At 41.0% G+C, this 20,713-nt stretch overlaps 2 protein-coding genes across 2 annotated transcripts in view; one reads left to right on the forward strand and one right to left on the reverse strand.

Moving 5' to 3' along the window:
* The window catches only part of LOC121275677 (WAS/WASL-interacting protein family member 3-like), a 250,186-nt gene extending 245,098 nt beyond the window's left edge, over nt 1–5,088 (forward strand). The window contains exon 8 of the mRNA XM_041183202.1: nt 4,024–5,088. Coding sequence (XP_041039136.1) covers nt 4,024–4,059 — 36 coding nt within the window. The 3' untranslated portion in view covers nt 4,060–5,088. The remainder of the gene's footprint in view (nt 1–4,023) is intronic.
* Nucleotides 5,089–9,819: 4,731 nt separating this feature from the next.
* LOC121275683 (secernin-1-like) overlaps nt 9,820–20,713 on the reverse strand; it is a 155,140-nt gene continuing 144,246 nt past the window's right edge. Inside the window, exons 8-9 of the mRNA XM_041183226.1 lie at nt 13,231–13,390; nt 9,820–11,874 (exon numbers count right to left, since the gene is read on the reverse strand). Of these exons, the coding sequence (XP_041039160.1) occupies nt 13,232–13,390 (159 nt within the window). The 3' untranslated portion in view covers nt 9,820–11,874; nt 13,231. The remainder of the gene's footprint in view (nt 11,875–13,230; nt 13,391–20,713) is intronic.

Below are 20,713 nucleotides of genomic sequence, written 5' to 3' on the forward strand. Positions count from 1 at the left end.
TTAAAAAGAGCTTGGCAAGCGTGAGGCTGTCTCAGTTGCCTCCTCCCTTCCTTATACAACTGTTCCTGCTCTAGCGGAAGCAAATTGCAAAATGTTGCAAGTGTCTCCTGCTCCACCCTAGAAGGAGCCAGGAGCATAAAGGCTCTTCGCCACTGTCACCTTCACTGCCAGTCGCAAAGCAATCCTTGTCCTGCTCAAAGGATATAATTGTAGCTGCAGAATGTGGAAAATGCCAGTGAGGATATGCTTAGTGAAGTGCAGGTGTCCAACACATTGATCCTTGCTGAGCTTCAAAGAGGAGAATAAACATTTCCAAACATCCTCAGTGGATAAGCCCTCCTGACAAGAGCCCTTCTCCCCCTTCTTCTCCTTCTTCCATCAGCTTGTCTTTATCTGTACAGCCTCTGCTCACAGCACTCCATGTAGACTTTAGCAACTTCAAAGAACTCTGGAAAGTATCAAACACTTGTAGAATCATAGCAATGATTCCTATAAATTGCGCGGGGCGGGGGCAGGGGCATCCTTCATGCTGCTGAATGGATTGAGCTCCAAAATGGCAGTGCTGGTGTCAAGTCAACATTACAATGCTTCCCTCTAACAGATACAATTTGCATGTGCACAATGCCCTCACCAATATGGTGTCTGGCATGACTCAAGCAGAAGAGCCTTAGCGGACATCATTTTGGAACTCTCAGACCACTCACAACACCCAAAAACAGGCCTGACGTATCTGGATGTTACATCTGCAGTCTTAAAAAAAGGTCTTTGAGAACCAAGATTATGAGCCATCTTTTGTCATCAGTGATGTCACACTCGGGAGAATCTTCTCCAGTTTAAAAATTTTAAGCATCAGGGCAATGTGCAATGTTCCCCTGTGGCACAATCTCACAAGACACAATTAACTCACAGGTTCTGAGTTCTCCATCCAATTAAGGACAGCAGGCATGACACTGATGCAGGAGGCCCAGTTGGGAGGGCCTAGAGCACTGGACGGCTGGTAGTCCCACTGGGATGCTGTTGGGTCAGATGGAAAGTGTGAAGGTGTCTCTAAATGGAGACACTGTCATAATACTTCTTAGGGTTTAAGAATGAAGACCCAGAGCTATCAAGGCCTCTCCACAAGAATGCTTTTGGCCATGGCTGTGCCCGTTTTAGCCTTGCCCTGATGCCCATGATAAAGCCATGGGTAGCAGCTTCCAGGTTCTCTCTGATTTCCCACTGTGAGACTACCTTACCTGCCGGACTCCTTACGCAGCGAGGGTCCATGCATCTTCCCTAAGATTGCATTTATGCGCACAATTAGGGCTAATTGCCCTTTCAAATATGTTGATTGGCTGCTTGCTGTTGGAAGAGGGAACACAATGGGGAGGTAGACCCAACGTGGCTCAGAATTTCCACCCTGAACACATTCCCACTATTCCCAAATTGCCTCCACATGGCTGGGAAGATTTTGGCTAACGTGTACTGCCTTTGGTGGTAGTATGCAGGCAACGCCAGCAGAGTTGGAGTTTTTGAAATTAGACTTAATTACTGGAATATTTAACAAGTTTTGAAACAAAAGTAATTTCTTTGTGTTAGTGGCAATTTTACACTTTGATCAATATTTATACTTTGATGTTCTTCTTTTGGTACACCTACCACCAGCATGGCTATTGATGGAAACGTCTGTAGGCTTGCCAGTGCCAGGTATGAGTGGTGGCCATTGCTGGGACTACAGCCAGTACTTGAAGAAGAGGAGTTAATGGAGGCAGGACTGAACATATGTCTGGATTAACAGCAGGGTATAGCTGACAGGCCCCAGAGAGGGGAGAGAGGGAGTTGGGAGGGGACTTTGAGAGGCTAGGGTTGCTGGAATAAAAGTGAAAAAGGAGTATAACCTTGGAGGGGGTTGCCATCAGTGGGCACCAGGGACCTCCCAAAGGAGGTAACCCCCTTTTGTCTAACACCAGATTGCGCAGTTGCTGGGCTACTTAAGCATGGGCTGCTACCTGGCATGGGCCTCCCCCTGGGTAAGGTAACAACAGGGGCAGGATGGGGCCCTTAAGTGGTCATTAATTGATCACTGATGGTCCTCAATAGGTCCAAGGTGGGCAGGACATCTGATGCCTCCACCATCTCCAACTCCCCCCCGCCTCCCCCCCCCACTTCCAGCCATAACAAGTCTGGGTTGGGGAGGTGAGGTGGGCAAAGAGCAAGCCACATGTTGCATTTTACGAGCCCCCGACTATGTTCAAACCTGCCCGTGTTTGGGAAGGAGCTATAAAATTTTGCCTCAAAAGTCAGGAGAGGAAGCAAGAAGGGTAAGAAAGTCTCAAAAACATCCTATGAAAGTACAACAACAACCAGATGTAAGACATTGTCCAACACTGCAGAAGGTAACAAGGTTGCAGGTGAAAGATTGGTTAGGAAAGAAATGCGGATAGCCTGGACCAAAGTGTCGTTTTCAAATTATAAGGAGATTATTGCAGACAACATTTTGCTCAGGAAAGTATTTTTAATTTATTCATAGGATGTGGGCATCACTGGCAAAGTCAGCATTTATTGCCCATTACTAATTGCCCTTGAGAAGGTGGTGAAGTGGGCTTGAACCACTGCAGTCTGTGATGTAGGTATACTCAGTATTTTGGAGCTACAGTCATCCAGGCAAGAAGGGAATATTCCATCACACTCTTGACTTTTTCCTTGTAAATGGTGGAAAGGCTAGAAGTCAAGAGGTAAGTTACTTGCTGCACAGTTCCTAGCCCTCACCTGTAGACAACCATGTTTGTCATAAAGTTAAGGATCTACAAATTTGACAATGTTTCACTTATTCCTTGAGCAGGCCACATGCTGTATTTTACAAGACCCCTGCCTTCAAACCCACCAGCAGGGTAATATAAAATTCCATCCCATAGCTACTCAATAGCATAACTTCAAGGATATATTTCGGTGGAGCAAGACAGCAGATGGGAATTTCAAATTGTATGTAAGGAAAATTTAAATGAATGCTAACAAATATAGTATCACAATAAGTGGGCAAAATGTTGGGGGTGGGGGGGTGGAATTAATGGAGTTTCTTCAATTAAGTCAACATGTCTTCAAGCAGAGCTTTCAGGCCTATCTGCTGACCCAGATTCTGGAGAGGCTGTTCTCAAGATAGATGTGCCAGGCCTGCAGAATTGGTTGGCTTGACGAGACAGTTCGTCACCCCATTTTGACTTGACTTAAACTGTACCATTGCAAACCTGGCATTTTGATTAGGGTGCATCCAAGCAATTTTCCAACATTATGGTTAGTCAGGTATCCACCTATCTTAATAATGTCACTGGTGTCTGTTTCAGCTTCTCTTGTGAAGAAGAGCATTCCTCTGCATTTGTGTCCTAAAGTGGGAAATGTTCACTTCCGTCATATACAAATGTGTATTAATAGATAGGCACAAAGATTAATGGTACTGAGAAAAGCTGGAGAATTCTCTCTCATCAGTCAGGGCTGGATTTTGATCAAATTCCAGATGTGGAAGACCAGCAGCAAACCTCGTCCACCATCCAGTTTCTACTACACTGTGGATCATTGATTTAAATGATTGGTAAATCATTTATAATGCAACTTATATTTCCAATATGAGCTTTCCATGACTAAAGCCTTTTAACAACTGTGCAAAGTTGGAAAATTACCCTGTAAAAGTCTTTGACAGTATCATCTCTAACACTTACGAAGAGCAACCATTAGAGGCAGCACTAGAGTCTCTGCAGTATTACCCCAGCTTCCTGGTGACTATCATGGGGCCACTGCTTGTATGCATAAAGTCCAGTGTGAAATTATAGTTTTAGTTATTACCTTTAGTGGTGATAAGTAAACTTGATTGTGACATTCTGAGCTTGGTTGAGATTTTGTCATTCATGGTAAAGAGGCATTATTTAACTTTAACTTTGCTGCTCTATACCATTTGCTAGTCTTGTTTGAACAGTCTTGGAGAATATAGCAGACAGAATAAATGAACCATGATTTACTTCCTAATTACTTTCTAAATGTCCTTTCTTCCAGTTAGCCAAAAAAGTCATCGGGCTACAACACCGTTAAGATGAGTTGTTCATTTCATTGCTTGTGATGAGGGTCCACATTTTGCTATCAGTTTGAAGACAGCATGTGAAATCACTGAAAGAAGATTTTTCTGTAATGAACTTGTCCCATCAGTAAAATGAAAACAGCGCTTTCTTCACACACTTGAAGAAACTGACTTTCCTTCATAATTGAGAAAGTGACAAAAGTTTTTCCACTGTTAATTACATTTTATTCATTTATATTCTAGCAAAATAGCTTGTTTGATTATGAATTAGGTAATTAGAAAATATAACTGTGTAAAATGTGCATTTTCAACTTTTAAAAACCATTAGAAATGCTGTCTGAACCTAGTAAGGATTATGTTAGATTGCTATATCAAAAATGTATATTAACCTTTTAGCTAACTAAACTAATCGGGAAATCTGAATACTTCCCATTGAAGAGAAACAAATAATGTGGATAATATTAAATGTTACTACTGATAAGAAATATTTTACATAAGTTACAACTTACTTTTTCATGGTTGATAACTTTTTTAAATGGGATTGTTTAAGGGTGCTTTATTTTCATGCAATAATTTTAAGTAAATGATGACTTGATGGGGTCAATCTAAATAAGTTCTGGCTCACTAATTTCAGCACTAATTTCATTTTTTTTTGTTTTTATTCTTTGATGAATTAGGTATTAACCTAAATGTTCATTTCCCTTTAAGGGGCTTTTTCCATTTGTATGGCAAAACACTTTTTGGTTGTTGTGTACTGCAGTTTTGTTACCAGCAGGGAGCACTATTACACATGGTTAATTACAAAAGTTTTGTAGGTGTTCAGAATGAATAGATTGTCAACTGTTTAAAAGGAGTAAAAATTCAGTTAATTTACTCTTCTTGTCCAGTAATTCTAATTTGTCGGGATCTTAAAATTTACAGTTTTCTTCAGCTTTAATTATTAACTAATAATGTTTAACAAAATAGTTAAGATGTCACAATTAATTGCGTGAATTCTGTGTCCATATGTGGTTGCATAATTGAATGTATTCCTTGCAATGTTAGTATGCATGATGCCATTGCCAGATGAACCTTTCTCATGTAGTTACACTCTCTCACATGATGAAAAATCTACAGACTTTTACACACTTGTGATTGTAATTAGTTTCAGAAACCTGGTTTGATTTTACAGAATTAGACACAGAGGTAGATTAATGGGCAAATTCATGGAAAATCCTGAAATTGCATTCTATCACTCACTGCTCCACCACAAGCTGCACTATGGACCATACCTCTCTCCCCTCCCCAGCCCCCCTCCCCCAGAGCCAGTAGTTAAATCCATTTATGTGGCAAGACCTTCCCCTTTCCACTCTCTCATGCTGTTAGAAACTCCATAAAAAGTGTCTCCTTGTTCAATCAAGTGTAACTGGGCTTTTAATAGTGATTGTGATCTGAATAATAACTATTGCTGTACAACAGATTCAGCCTTAAAATTAATATATTTACTGAGTGTTGTTAAATGTCTCCATTATGAATCATTACTAGAGTTTTGAAACTAAATTTTTAATTTTTTATGAAGTTTTGAATATTTCAGCTTCTCTCAGCAAGTCTTTCTTTGAGGTCAGCAGTGAGCAAGCACCCTTGCTTCTCTCCCGAATGAAAATCTAGGCTAATATTTTTTTAACTTCACCTGAAGAATATTTAAAGTCTATTCTTTAAAGATTAAATATAGAAAGTAATTAGTGTATAAATAATTGAACTAAATATGGAATATTCTAAACACCTAAATGAACTGAGGAAATGCTGCATTGCTGGAGGGGTTGTCCTTCAATTGTGACCTTAAATCCAGGCTTCACCTTCTCAAGCAAACATAAAAGATCCTCTGACACTTCTCCAAGAAGAACAGGTGAGTTCTTATCCAGTCATTATTTCATTTCTGTTTGTGGGAGCATGGCTGCCAGATTTTCCAAACTACAGCAGTAATAACGCTTTAAATGTATCTCAGTTGCTGTAAAACACCTTTGGATGGCTTGAAACTGTAAAAGGCAATATATAAATAGATGTTATTTCTTTTATTCTGCTTCATTTCAGGCTTAATTGGACAGGTCCTCTCATATCAGGAATACCTAAGTCTCTCTCTTTAATTAGAGACTGCGCTGACCACCATTATTTTCCCTTACAGCTGTATTGTGATAATGATAAAAATGCATAATATTGTGAATTTTGACCAATTCATTTGACATGAAAACTAGCCCATGAATGTCTCAAAACCATTATTAGTTTCTGCCTGAATATGAAATGCATCTCCAAAGTAGAAATCACAACAGCTCACAATCTTTCAAATCAAGTGAATTGATGCATTAGACTTGGAAAGCCCATGCTGCAGGAGGAATTTGCATAAGAATTGCCTTGTGTTCCTAATTTTGAAACCTGTGGAAATGTTTGTTTTGAGCACAGTAGTAACATGTTCAGTTTAAACAAAATGACAAAAGTTCTGAATTAACAAATGAATAAAATGGAAGATGGTGTACACTAAAAAGGACTGAATTAAAACACTATGTCATGTGGTCCTCCTGCATTAGAAGACCTTCCTCCTCCCACCCCCCACATCCTTGCCCCCGAGCTCCATAATGACCAGATTTAGTTTGTATGTTACCCCTAGGCGTCTTGTCCTTCTCTGTCTGAATGATTGGTTTCCCTGTTTACTTAACAAGCCAGTTTCTCTCCCAGATATCCACCACTTCTGTAGGGTTGAGTAGTCTTTGCCTGGGGTCAATTTTTAATTTTAGCAGTGGCTAAAAACTGATGGTAGTGGAACAGCAATCCTTTACACATCTCACCCATGATCAACAGGAGGTATAATGGGTGGCCGCTCTGGTATCACCATTATTGGCCCTTTTGAATTGAAAATTATCATCTTTATTCTGTCTTGTCTTGTAAAGTTTCACAGCATCAGGTACTCCAAAGAATTTGTTTGTATGAACTTGTCTGGAAAACCATCTATTCTGAGATAGCTGAGAAGTAGATTATAAAGCAAAGAATTAACAGCTTCTTTCTTTGAAAAAAAATCCCTCACAATTGCATTGTAAAGGACCAGTTTTGCCAATTGTTTTTTCACTACCCCGGCACTAACCTAGACACCAAATATGACAAAGGCACATCCAATCCAATGGAACCTGTAATGTCCTCTTCACTAATATCTGGCATCTTGTGCCAAGCAACAACCTTATATAACCATGGAATCACACCTTTCAGGCAGTATCTCAGACCCCTCCATCGCCATCTCTGGGTATGTCCTGTCCTACCAGTGGGACAGACCCACCAGAGGTGGTGGCGCTGTGGTATACAGTCAGGAGGGAGTGGCCCTGGGAGTCTTGCTACGGTTTGTGACTACAGGCAATGTTCAGTGGGAGCCATTTTACTGGGTTACCATATGTTAGCTGAATACTCCTTATTAATAAATTGTAGATTGTACACACCTGTAGCAGAAGGATTGAATATTTAAGGTGGTGGAGGGTGGCAATCAAGTGGGATGATTTGTCTTGTATGGTGTTGAGCTTCTTAAGTGTTGTTGGAGCTGCACTCATCCAGGTCATTGAAAGAGTACTCCATCATACTCCTGACTTTTGCCTTATGGATGGTTGAAAGACTTTGGGGAATCAGGAGATGAGCTAGTCACCACAGAATTCCCAGCCTCTGACATGTTCTCACAGCCACTGAATTTATATGGCTGGTCCAGTTAACCTTCGGATTAATAGTAACCCCAGGATGTTCATGGTGGGGATTCAGCAATAATAATGCCATTGAACATCGAGGAGATGGTTAGATACTTTCGTGTTAGATGGTCATTGCCTGGCACAAATGTTACATGGCACTTACCAGTCCCAACTTGAATGTTGTCCAGTTCTTGGTAAATGTGCTAACGCATTGCTTTACTATCTGAGGAACTATGAATAGAACGGAATACTGTGCCACCATCTGCAAACATTCCCACTTCTGACTTGGGAAGATCATTGATGAACCAACTGAAGATGGTTGGGTCCAAGACACTGCCCCAAGGAACTCATACAGCAAAGTGCTGGGCTGAGATGATTGGCCGCCAACAGCCACAATCATCTTCCTTTGCGCTAAGTACGACTTATGCCAGTGGACAGCTTTCTTTCCCAATTCCCATAGACTTCAATTTTATGAGGATTTGTTGATGCTACATTCAGACGTTGCCTTGCTGTCAAGGGTAGTCACTCACTTCACCTTGGGAATTCAGCTTTTTTGCCCAAATTTGGATGAAGGTTGTAATGAGATCTGGAGCCAAGAGGTGGAACCCAAACTATGTATTGGTAAGTGCTGCTTGGTAGCACTGTCGACAATATCTTCTATCACTTCGCTGATAATTGAGAATAGGTGATGGGCTGGTAATTGATTAAATTGGATTTCACAGAATTACAGCACAGGAGGAGGCCATTCAGCCTGTTGAATCTGTCCTGAATCTTTGAATGAGCAATTCACCTAGTGCCACTCCCCCACTTTCTCCCTGTAACTTTGCACATTCTTCCTTTTCAGATAATTCAATTCCCTCTTGAATGCATAGATTGAACTGACTCCACCACACTTCCAGGCAGCAAATTCCAGATCTTAACCACTTGCTGCATGAAAAAGTTTCTCATGTCTCCCTTGCTTCTTTTGCCAATTACCTTAAATATGTGACCTCTGATTCTCGATCCTTCCACCAGAGAGAACAGTTTTTCCCTACCTACTCTGTCCAGACCTTTCATGATTTTGAATACCTCAATTAAATCTCCTCTCAACCGTCTCCTCTGCAAAACAGTCCCAACTTTTCCAATCTACCTACGTAACTGAAATTCCTCATCCCTGGAACCATTCTCATGATTTGTCCTGCTTTTTGTGGACAGGACATAACTGGGCAATTTTTCACTATCAGATAATTGGCAGTGTTGTAACTGTATTGGGACAGCTTGGCTAGAGGTGCAGCTAGCTCTGGAAAGTGGCAGCCTTTCACCCGTTTGAGAGTTCGCACGATACACAGCAAACATTGCCTACCACACAATTGAGCAGCATTGTGTTTGAATTTCAGTGCTGGTGTGATGCCAGTCAGCAGCAAGTTGTTAGGATGTGAATACATGTTCAGTACATGGTACAGTATCTCCCTACAACAGCATTTTGGAGTATCGTGCAGTTACATGGGAAATCTCAAAACTACAAACCTGCGTACTACAACACCATGGTGCAATGCACAGAGGTCCTCTGAGCAACAAACTGTTGCACCATTAACCATTTTTTTCATGTTTTGCATTCCAAGAATGAGTGAACTTCCAGAGATATTGAGCGCCTATTGAGCAAAAGCTGGAGTGGTGTTCTCTGGCAGAATGGCATATTTTGTTTTGAATCTATAAAATGAGGCAATAAAAAGGATCAAGCACATTTCTTGAAGTAAATTTACAAATGAGTATGAAGATTATCCAACAAAGAACTTGGATAGTTTAGAAAAGTTTAGTTAACAAAAATTGGGGATAAAAGTTATTAGGTTATTTTGTACAATAAATGCTGGCAAAGTTTTCCCATTATCAAAGCTAGTGTATGGCTTCCGAATGTGAACCACCAAGGTGCCTGAGATATTCCTGAATTTGTAGTGTAGAGATTTGGTGGGTAATTATAGAAAACAGTTATACATTTTTTTTGGTACAAACAAAACAAAAAAGGCCTACAGCTTAATGGAACCTTCCACTGTCCATTGATCCAGGAGATGTATATATGCACAGGTGTGATGCAAGACATTGAGGTTTTAATCAGTTTATTACAGCATTATTATTCTCTGCACATCACTGTTCTGCCAGAGGAAAAGCAGGTCAATCCATATCATGGTTGTAAATAGAGAAAATGAATCTGACATCAGTTCTAGTGAGGTGCTGAAATTTCCATCATCATGACATACTTCGATAGCTAATAAATTAATTGTCAGGCCAGAGCTAACATAACAAAAGAAAACAGAAATTATATCACTGCAATGTCCAACCTAAGCACTTAAGCTTGCTACACAGTGCATATTCTTTAGTCTTGCTATCCACAGATGCAGCTGCTAAGTGAAGGACTCCCATCTTGACATATAGTACACAATACATAATGCGTAGTGCAGCCTCCCAAGTAATGCAACAATCGAAAAGATACAGATCATGTGGTTTCATGACAAGTGGCAGTAGCTGATTACAATTCAAGTTAAGGGCCAGTGATGTCAGTCAACTATTGTCCTATTGGGACTGACTACCTAAAAATGTTAACACACAAATTTTCTCAATACACATTTTTTAGTTAATGATTAAGCCAGAACAAACTTACAAATCGTAATCAATTTAATTGCTACAAAGTCATCTTGAGCTATTACAGGATTCAAATCATAAAATGCTTATGTTATTGAAACAATGTAACTTGGCTTAATTAGGATTCAAAAGTAGATGGTAACTTTTGTAATGATGATCAGTAATTGTGCTGGTCTCTTAATTACATGACACCAACGGACAATTCATCACTACATCATGAAGGATAGAGAATTCTGCCCAAATTTGTAGCTGAGATAGGTGATCTGAGTTTCTGTTCTTAATAAGCAAATTAAGGAACTAAATATACCACGTTTCCTTGGATAGGAACAAAACGTTAAATTCAAAATGAATCTTAATAGAATCAACTGGACTTTACCAAACAAAACCCAGTACAAGGACCAAGCATGCAGTGAGATACATGAATACCAACCAGTGCTAATAAATCATGAGAATAAAATGAAACAGAAAGTTATTCTTTTTTCCGTACAAGAGAACCTGTTCTTTGATATAAGGAGCACAAAGCTGCAGTTTAGGAAAAGCAATTAATAAACCAGAAAATATCTTGACTGCATCTTTCCTGGAAATGATATTAAAGAACAAAGAGTAGTTAAAAGTGATACTGAAGGAAGTAAATGCATGAAAATTTAGATGATTTAAATTGCAGGAGCCAGGTACAGCTCATAGCATGCTCTCCCTTGCACAATATATATGTATGGATTTTTCATTAAATTATAATATTTACTGATTCCCCAAAGTTCTAGAGTTCTTATGTTAATGCCATGTTGCGATGCCATGGCATACAAGACTATGGGCCTATTGCTGGAAAATGGGATTAGAATAGTTAGGTACTTGTTTGACAGGCGCAGACTTGATGGGCCGAAGAGCCTCTTTCTGTGCTGTAGACCTCTATGATTCTAAGACTATAAAGGAATGTTTAAGTTCCAATGCTGTGGCAGCTGAGATATACTGGGGGACATAAAGCTCAATTGCTATTAATTGTAGTAAATAATAAGTAATTCCATATCAAGTACATGCTGAGGCACAAAACACAACCTGTATGTTAACCACAGACAAAATGAAGGTTAGTCCAAATTAAATTTGACAAGATTTATCACAAACAAGAATGGAAGAATGCCATACAAAGAGCACCAACCATGGCTTAGAGCAGATTACCCCATGCTTCTTTACCACCTGGTTATTATTCTTTACTCAATGAATGATATTAATGAATGTAATCACAAACATAAAGCATTTAGAAGATCCTGCTTTATATATATCTGCATGCACACACTTAACAACCAATCATTGGCTGTTTCCTATGACTAGACACAAAGGTTAGATATTACACAATTGGATGTATGAAGTTTTCACTTCAGTGAGTAGCTATCTGAGAAAGGAGACCAACCAAGCAAAAGTAAGTCTTCTCTTTTGTACTTCAATTGAAGAGACAATCGTGTCTTGAAGAACTCTCGTCCTCTTTTTCCAGAGAGGCCAACAAAATTGGGCAATTGCTACCAGCTGCAAAATAAAGAAAACATAATAAAAGTAGGGATATGGAAAGTCCATTGAGGGTCATCCCTCTAGTGCAATAATTGTCCACTGTTGGCATCCAATTGTGTTTTGAACAACCCCAATATTTTCAGTTGAGTATTTTGTTATATTTATCTAAACATTTGTTATATTTATCTAAACACTTGTTCTTGTAGTAGACATTTTCTCCATAACTGATGAAAATTTACTTTTCGTTAATTGCCATTTATGCCTCATGGTCATCCTTGGATTATTTTCAAGAAATCTGAGTTTGCCTTGTGGCCATATGTCTTGAACATTTTAGGACCAAATATGAATAAAGCTGGAAATTATCCCCAGAAGTTTAATGCAAAAATTAGAGTTAACCGTGATAGAATTTGGGAACCTCAAGATCAGAATACTGGAGTCCTGGTGTGATGCCCTATTACTATCCCTGACTGGTTAAGGTAGTCCTTCATCTCTTTGTACAAATGGACAGCTTTAAATATAGAGCACATCTTTAGTTATCATATATAGTCATATGTAGCTTCATGAAGGAAAAGAGTGCTGGGATGCAGCCACTGATTCATACTAACTCCTTTCAGCATTATACTTTGTAAAAATAGCTGTAAGCATGATTTGAAGAATCTTGCAAATAAAATATTAGTAGTTTTGATGAGTGAACCCAATTACATTGTGTTCCAATTACTAACATTAATACATTTTTAATCTGAAAACAAAAATGAATTTGCTCACAGCTGCATTAATTAAGATAGGGAAAATATAAAATCAAATCCCCAGGAATTTGAAACTGGAAATTTGAATAGAAAATGCTGGACACAGCAGGTCAAGCAGCATCTGCGGAGAGAAACAAGAGTTAACATTTCGGGTTGGTGACCTTTCATCAGAGCTTCAGTAACTCTGTTTCTCTCCACAGATGCTGTCTGACCTGCTGAGAATTTCTAGTATTTTCTGTTTTTATTTCAAATTTCTAGCATCTATAGTACTTTACTTTTGTTGTTGTAGCCCAAGAATTTGTTTGACTAAAGTTCCCATAACTGAGGAAGTACCTTTGCTGTAAACACATAAAAATCTTCGAGGATACAAGATATGTTACAGAATTTGATAAACATGTTACTTTATTATCCTGTTTGAAATACTTTTAGAAAACATTTAATATTGCAACAGTTTTCTCTGACCTCTACAGTTCTTCCTCTCTGATTGGTTGCTTAAAGGATACATTAGTATTGTGCTTGAAAATATTAGCAATACTCATCTTTATAAATTGATTTTGAAGCACATTTGGTGTCTTAGTCTAATAACTAATTTTTGCTTGTTATCATAAAACAAGAAGCTTACACATACATCACTTGTAAAATTTTATTTCAGTGTCCACACAATCATAAAAGAGGTCCGCCACTTCTGAAGGGTCAACAGGTCCTTCACACTTCAAGATATCCTGCATGGCTTCCAGACCTTGTTTCTCCAGATCCAGCATGGTTTGCCAAAGCTTCTGACCAGGGTCCTATAGAGACAAATGGTTATTTTGAAAACGTCATTTATTTAATAAGCCAACATGAACAGAATATAGTGGTTTCACTAAACCAAAGTGAAATGGGCTAAACTTCACAATATTTGGAAAAAATGGATATCACATAATTCCAATTAGATCATTGTAAATCAGAATTACAAATATCATGGAACTAATGAGCTGGAGCAAAATGTGCTTCTTCACAGAGAAAAAGCTCATTATTCATTCTTGTGAACAACAGGTATCCAGAGCCATTAACAGGTGCAAAAATGTTTCAGTCCCTTCTTTTGATTTTGTTAATATAATTAAATGCTCCACTGCTTTTGACCTTATGTTGAAGGGAAGGTCATTGATGATGCAGCTGAAGATGGTTGGGCCTAGGACACTATCCTGAGGAACTCCTGCAGCGTTGTCCTGGGGCTGAGGTGATTGGCCTCCAACAACCACAACCATCTTCTTTTGTGCTAAGTATGACTCCAACCAATGGGGAGTTTTTCCCCTGATTCCCACTGACTTCAAATTTTGCTCTGACTCCTTGATGCCACTCTCTGTCAAATGCCTTGATGTGAAGGGCAGTCACTGGCTTTGCCTCTGCAATTTAGCTCTTTTTGTTCATATTTGTATCAAGGCTGTAACGAGATCTGGAGTAGAGTGGCTCTGGCTGAATCCAGGGCAGGTTATTGGTGAGTAGGTGTCACCGAATAGCACTGTCAACAACACCTTCCATCATTTTGCTTTGATGATTGAGAGGAGACTGATGGGACAATAATTGGCAGCATTGGATTTGCCCTGCATTTTATGGACAGGATAGAATTGGGAAATTTTCTACATTGTCAGGTAGATTCCAGTCTTGTAGTTGTACTGGAACGGTTTGACCTGGGGCATGTCTTCAGAACTACAGTTAGGGTGTTGTCAGGTCCCATTCCAGTGCCTTTTCTGGATATCATGTGGAGTGAATTAAATGAATTCAGCTGAAGACTGGCATTTGTGATGTTGGGAATCTAGGGAAGAGTTGAGATGGATCATCCATTCAGCACGCCTGGCTAAAGCTGGTTGCAGCTTTGCACTGATATGATGGGTTCCACCATCATTGAGGATAAGGATATTTGTGGAGCCTCCTGCTCTGGTTAGCTGTTTAATTATTATCCACCATTCATGACTTGGTGTGGCAGGACTTCAGAACCTTGATTTGATCCGTTGATTGTGGATTCTGTTTATAGCATGCTGCTTCTGCAGCTGTTTTAGATTCACCAGTTTGGCACCTCATTTGTAGGTATGCTTCGTAGTGCTCGTGGCATGCTTTCCTACACTGTTCATTAAAACATGGCTAGTAAAATCTTAAGATTTAATGTGTATTTCGTTTCCCTGCTCTTTCTTCTAAAATGTATTTCCAATTACTATCTTCTGAAATGGTGTATGAACAGCTTCCTTAATGGTTCAATGAGCTTATCCACAGACCAAGGAGGTCCAGGATTGATGCTTGCCAAGTTAGCTGATCTCAGTGGGAGTAATGCTTAAGGACAGTTCAGTGGCCTCAGTGCCACCAAGTTAGTGAAAGGAAAAATAAATCTCCCAAAGTTCTTGCTTCTGATTGCCATCTGGTGACTCCCACTGCCTTTAAATTTGCTCTTTGAATGGGGGGGTGTATCACTGGCAGGATCGTGATTATTGCCCACTGCACTGCTGCTGTGTCACCCTCTTGATTGTACTCTTTTTATACAAATGAGCAGGGTTGAGCTGGTAGATATGATAGGACATTTGAGCAATTTTTCATGACACCAGCTGTTGTAGTCATTTTTGTACATCTGTTACTAATTTCACAACTTATACTCAATTCAAAACAAACTGTGCTTCTAGGTTCTTATTCAATCCACCCAAACACTAACAGGTGATACAGAGCTCTGCAGCCTGTGTCTTTTGCTGTACAAGGTCTTAAAAAACCTTCACCCTATCCTAGCCAAGTCTTCCTTATTAAGTCCCTAACATACTACGTTCCTTTAATACCAGATTACTTCTGTTCCCCACCCACCCTTCGCCAACCCCATCCAACATGTCACTCCACTATCAGACCCCTGCCTACTTGAAACTCTCTTTACAACTTGTCTTTCTTCAGAAGCCTCCTAAAAATACTTCTTTGACCAGGCTTTTGTTCTCTCAATCACCCACCCCCCACCCTAACCACTTCCAATCTTCTTCTGGTGCTTTTCCAGCTCTGTTTCCACTTAGTAAAGCATTCTTTCTTTTACACAAGCTTTATGCAAGTTGTTTGCATCAGGAATTTGTATCCAGCAAGCCGAAATCTCGCAATGACAATTACCCTGACTGCTGACAAAGTGAAAAGCCTAATCATGGTGATATTGTTATAATAATAATGTCTCTTGAAGCAGATTTATCATACACTATGATGTGCATGATACAAATCATCATCAAATTGCCAAGTCTTTAAGAGTTCAGTCACATTGTCTGACTCCTCAGCTTGCACTCGTCCCCTTGGTGATAGAATTATATTCCCAAACCTCTGCACAGATCACTAATCTAGGTTACAGTACTGAGAGCAATCACAAAGAAAAGTGCTTTTCGCTGCTCATAGTTGAAAACAGCTAGCTCATTTTCTCATGTTGAATGTAATGATTTTACTCGAAACTCTTCAACAGACAGAAGTGTTATTTTTGCATGCATTTTTAAGTGTATAGTAACTGCACATTAATACATGAATCTGAATATGGCATTTTTCTTTGTTCTTCACTGAGACAATTTAATTTACTAAATAGAGATAGCGATTGCCTTGATTTTTTTGTATTTTTAGAAAACTAAATTTCTAATCATTAAGGTGAGCTTAAAACCAGAACAAGGATTGAAAATGGCCTCTGCATTGCACATTCAAATATCTGGTCTTTCTGCAGACCAAAATACAGTAGCAAAACAAAAACAGAATTACCTGGAAAAACTCAGCAGGTCTGGCAGCATCGGCGGAGAAGAAAAGAATTGACGTTTTGAGTCCTCATGACCCTTCAACAGAAGTTCTGTTGAAGGGTCATGAGGACTCGAAACGTCAACTCTTTTCTTCTCCACCGATGCTGCCAGACCTGTAGCAATAGAAATTACTCTTTCAAAGCTGTGTGATGGCTCCCGTATCACCTTTTTCTCCAGGAAGCATCCTCTAAAATTTGAGGGTTGCTGACCTACAGCTTATGCCTTGATTTTACTATGGGGCAGGGTGAGAAGACAGGTTCCAAGTCTACCTCAACCAGAACAAGGATTGAACCCCATACTGTTGGGATTCATTTTGAGCCACATGCTTGTGTCTAGCCAAGTGAACTAAACGGCCCCCTCGCACCTGTAAAGCTAGTGAATATAATGTCTGAAAACTGGGCTCTGATCACCTGTAGTTTTGGCATTTTGGGTGCTGTTTTGATATGAAAATGGCCTCTGCATTGCACATTCAAATATCTGGTATGGCTCGTGCTGAACACATGCTTGGTGAGTGCATTAGCTTGAGCTGTAGGAGAGTGCACCAGACGTATGCAGAATAATCAGACTGATTTCAATCGGCATGTAATGCAGGTTTGATGCGAGCGCTGACATTTGCGACACTCCAGTTAACACTCATATTTGCGTATAGCTGAACATGTGTTCAGCAACAGGAAGGTCCAGCTACCAAAGGATAATCAGCCACTTACAGATGAGCTGCTGATTAGTTTCTTATGGTTCTGATGAATTTGTTTAAGTGTTTGGTGGTTTCCAGAGATGTTTTAAGTTGGTGATATCGACAAGGATCGTGAATGGAGAAGACACATGGAGAAGGCCTTTGTTCTGACTTCAAGGGTTCTGGTTAGATGACTTGTTCCCAGTCATGGATACTTTATTTGCAATCCCCTTTTACTTACAGCATGACAGGGAGTTCAAGCAAAGGCAGCACAGAAGACAAGCTGCCTGCAGAGGGGGAGGAGGAGGAGGGCTCGCAGCAGAAGGCCTTAAACACCTATGGTCTTCCAGGAGCAATTCTCTTATCTCAGCCTAAGCCAGAGGCAATATCTGCATCATAAGTGTTTTAAAAAGCAGGTGCTTTCAGAACTCTGATATCTATTGCAGGCAGACATACAACCTAAGGGCAGGGCAAGGATGGTGCTGCCAGTGGATGTGAAGGTGACCATGGTCAGACTGAAGCAGGCGAGATCTGTAACATTCCCCCAGTTCGCTATCTTTGCTGCATAAGAGAGGCGACAGACATTTTTTATGTCAGGATGGGAGAGTTTATTGTGTTGTTTCTGACCTAAGAGAAGCAGGCGGAACACGCAAGTGGCTTTTCCGGGGTAATGGGCTTCCCTTTGGTGCAAAGTGCCATCAAGTGCACACATGTGGCTTTGCAGACACCGCATCTAAATGTAACCCAGCTGCAAAAATTACAAGTTGTTGAATGTGCAGTTAGTGACCATGCTTAGCATATCATGCTGGTGGATGCCACCCCGGCAGCAGTCATTGTTGTATATTGCATTGAGTAACTCAGCTGCAGGCAGCCGTTATTGGACTAACCTTATTTATACCACCCTAAAGGAGGGCAATATAACAAAATGTCATATCTTGCAATATCCTACACTCTCCCTCCTAAAAAAAAACTCATACATTACAGCGTAAACCCCCCAGAATATAAAATGACTAAACCAACACACCTGAAAATTTATCAGGTTGGGTCACATACTTGTTTTTACTGTAATCACAACCAAAACGGATATGACCAGTACTAACAGAGTAACCGATACATGTAAAAAAAGTTTCTTCTTAACACCAGTAGGTGTTTAACAAAAATATAATTTGACAAGTAGTAATTTTTTTTATTAGTTCAAGGGATGTAGGCATCGCTGGCTAGGCCAGTATTTATTGCCCATCCCTAATTGCCCTTGAGGTGGTGGTGAGCTGCCTTCCTGAACTGCTGCAGTCCATGTGGCGTAGGTACACCCGCAGTGCTGTTAGGGAGGGTGTTCCAAGATTTTGATCCAGTGCCAGTTAAGGAATGGCAATATAGTTCCAAGTCAGGAAGGTGAGTGACTTGGAGGGGAACTTGCAGGTGGTGGTGTTCCCATGTGTTTGCTGTCCTTGTCCTTCTAGATGGCAGAGGTTGTGGGTTTGGGAGTAGCTGTTAAAGGAGCCATGGTGAATTCCTGCAGAGCATCTTGCAGATGGTACACACTGCTGCCACTGTGCATCAGTGGTGGAGGGAGTGAATGTTTGTGGACGGGGTGCCAATCAAGCAGGCTGCTTTGTCCTGGATGGTGTTGAGCGTGTTGCTGGAGCTGCACTCATCCAGGCAAGTGGACAGTATTCCATCACACTTTGACTTCTGCCTTGTAGATGATGGACAGGCTTTGGGGAGTCAGGAGGTGAATTACTCTCTGCAGAATTCCCAGCCTCTGACCTGCTCTTGTAGCTGCAAATTTATATAGCTAGTGCAATTGTTCCTGGTTAATGGTAACCCCCCCCCCCCCCAGGATATTGACAGTGGGGGATTCAGCGATAGTAATGCCATTGAATGTTAAGGGGAATTGGCTAGGCTCTCTCTTTGGAGACGGTTGCCTGGCTCTTTTGTGGCATGAATCTTATTGTGCCGATCTTGCCGGATACGGACATGGGCTGCTTCGGTATCTGTGGAGTCGTGAATGGTGCAGGACATTGTGCAATCATCAGTTAACATGCCCACTCTGACCTTATGATGGAGGGAAGGTCACCAATGAAACAACTGAAGATGGTTGGCCTAGGACACAACCCTGAGAAACTCCTGCAGCGATGTCCTGGGACTGAGTTGATTGGCCTCCAACAACCACAATTATCTTCCTTTGTGCTAGGTATGATTCCAACCAGCAGAGGGTCCCCCCCACCCCCCCCCACCCCCCCACCACCCCCGCCGATTCCCATTGACTCCAGTTTTCCTAGGGCTCCTTGATGGCACACTTGACATAGACAAATGCAGCCTTGACATTCAGGGCAGTCACTCTTATGCGATCTCTTGAATGCAACTCTTTTATTCATATTTGGACCAAGGCTGTACTGAGATCAGGATCTGAGTGGCCCACGCAGAACACAAACTGAGTGTCAGTGAGCAGGTTATTGCTGTTTAAGTGTCGCTTGATAGCACTGTCAATGGCACCTTCTATCACTTTACTGATAATGAATAGTAGACTAATGGGATGGGATAGGCCAGGTTGGATTTGTCCTGCCTTTTGTGTCCAGAACATACAATTTTCCACATTGCTGGGTAGATGCCAGTGTTGTGTTTGTACTGGAACAGCTTGGTTAGCGGCATGGCTAGTTCTGGAGCACAAGTCTTCAGTACTATTGCCAGAATACTGTCAGGGCCAGTAGCCTTTGCAGTATCGAGTGCCTTCAGCCATTTCTTGATGTCATGTGGAGTGAATCGAATTGGCTGAAGACTGGCACCTGTGGTGCTGGGAACCTCCGGAAGAGGCCATGATGGATCATCCACTCGGCACTTCTGGCTGAAGGTGGTTGCAAATGCTTCAGCCTTGTCTTTTGCATTGATGTGCTGGACTCCCCCAACATTGAGGATGGGGGTATTTGTGAAGCCTCCTCTTACATTTAGTTGTTTAATTGTCCACCAGCATTCACGACTGGATGTGACAGGACTGCAGAGCTTAGATCTGATCCATTAGTTATAGGATTGCTTGGCTCCGACTATCGCATGCTACTTCTGCTGTTTGGTATGCAAGAAGTCCTGCGTTATAGCTTCACCAGGTTGACACCTCATTTTTAGGTATACCTGGTGCTGCTCCTGGCATGTCCTCCTGCAATCTTCATCGAACCAGGGTTGAACCCTGGCTTGATGGTAATGGTAGGGTGGGGTATATACTGGACCATGAGGTTGCAGATTGTGGTTGAATACAATTCTCCTGCTGCTGGTGGCCCACAGTGCCTCATGGATGCCTGGTTTTGAGTTGCCAGTCTGTTCGAAATCTATCTCATTTAGCATGGCGGTAGTGCCACACAACATGATGGAGAGTATCCGCTGTGTGAAGATGGGACATCACCTCCACAAGGACTATGTGGTGGTCACTCCTACCAATACTGTCAAGGGCAGATGCATCTGAGACAGGTAGATTGGTAAAGTTGAGGTCAAGTAGGTTTTTCCCTCTTGTTGATTCCCTCACAACCTGCTACAGACCCAGTCTGGGACTCAGCCAGCTTGGTCAGTAGTGGTGCGACTGAGCCCCTCTTGCAGATGGACATTGAAGTTCCCCACCCAGAGTACATTCTGTGCCCTTGCCACCCTCAGTCCTTCCTCCACAGGAAGAGTACTGATTCATC

This window comes from Carcharodon carcharias, chromosome 3 (genome assembly GCF_017639515.1).
Source record: "Carcharodon carcharias isolate sCarCar2 chromosome 3, sCarCar2.pri, whole genome shotgun sequence".
In the NCBI taxonomy this organism is placed as follows: domain Eukaryota; kingdom Metazoa; phylum Chordata; class Chondrichthyes; order Lamniformes; family Lamnidae; genus Carcharodon; species Carcharodon carcharias.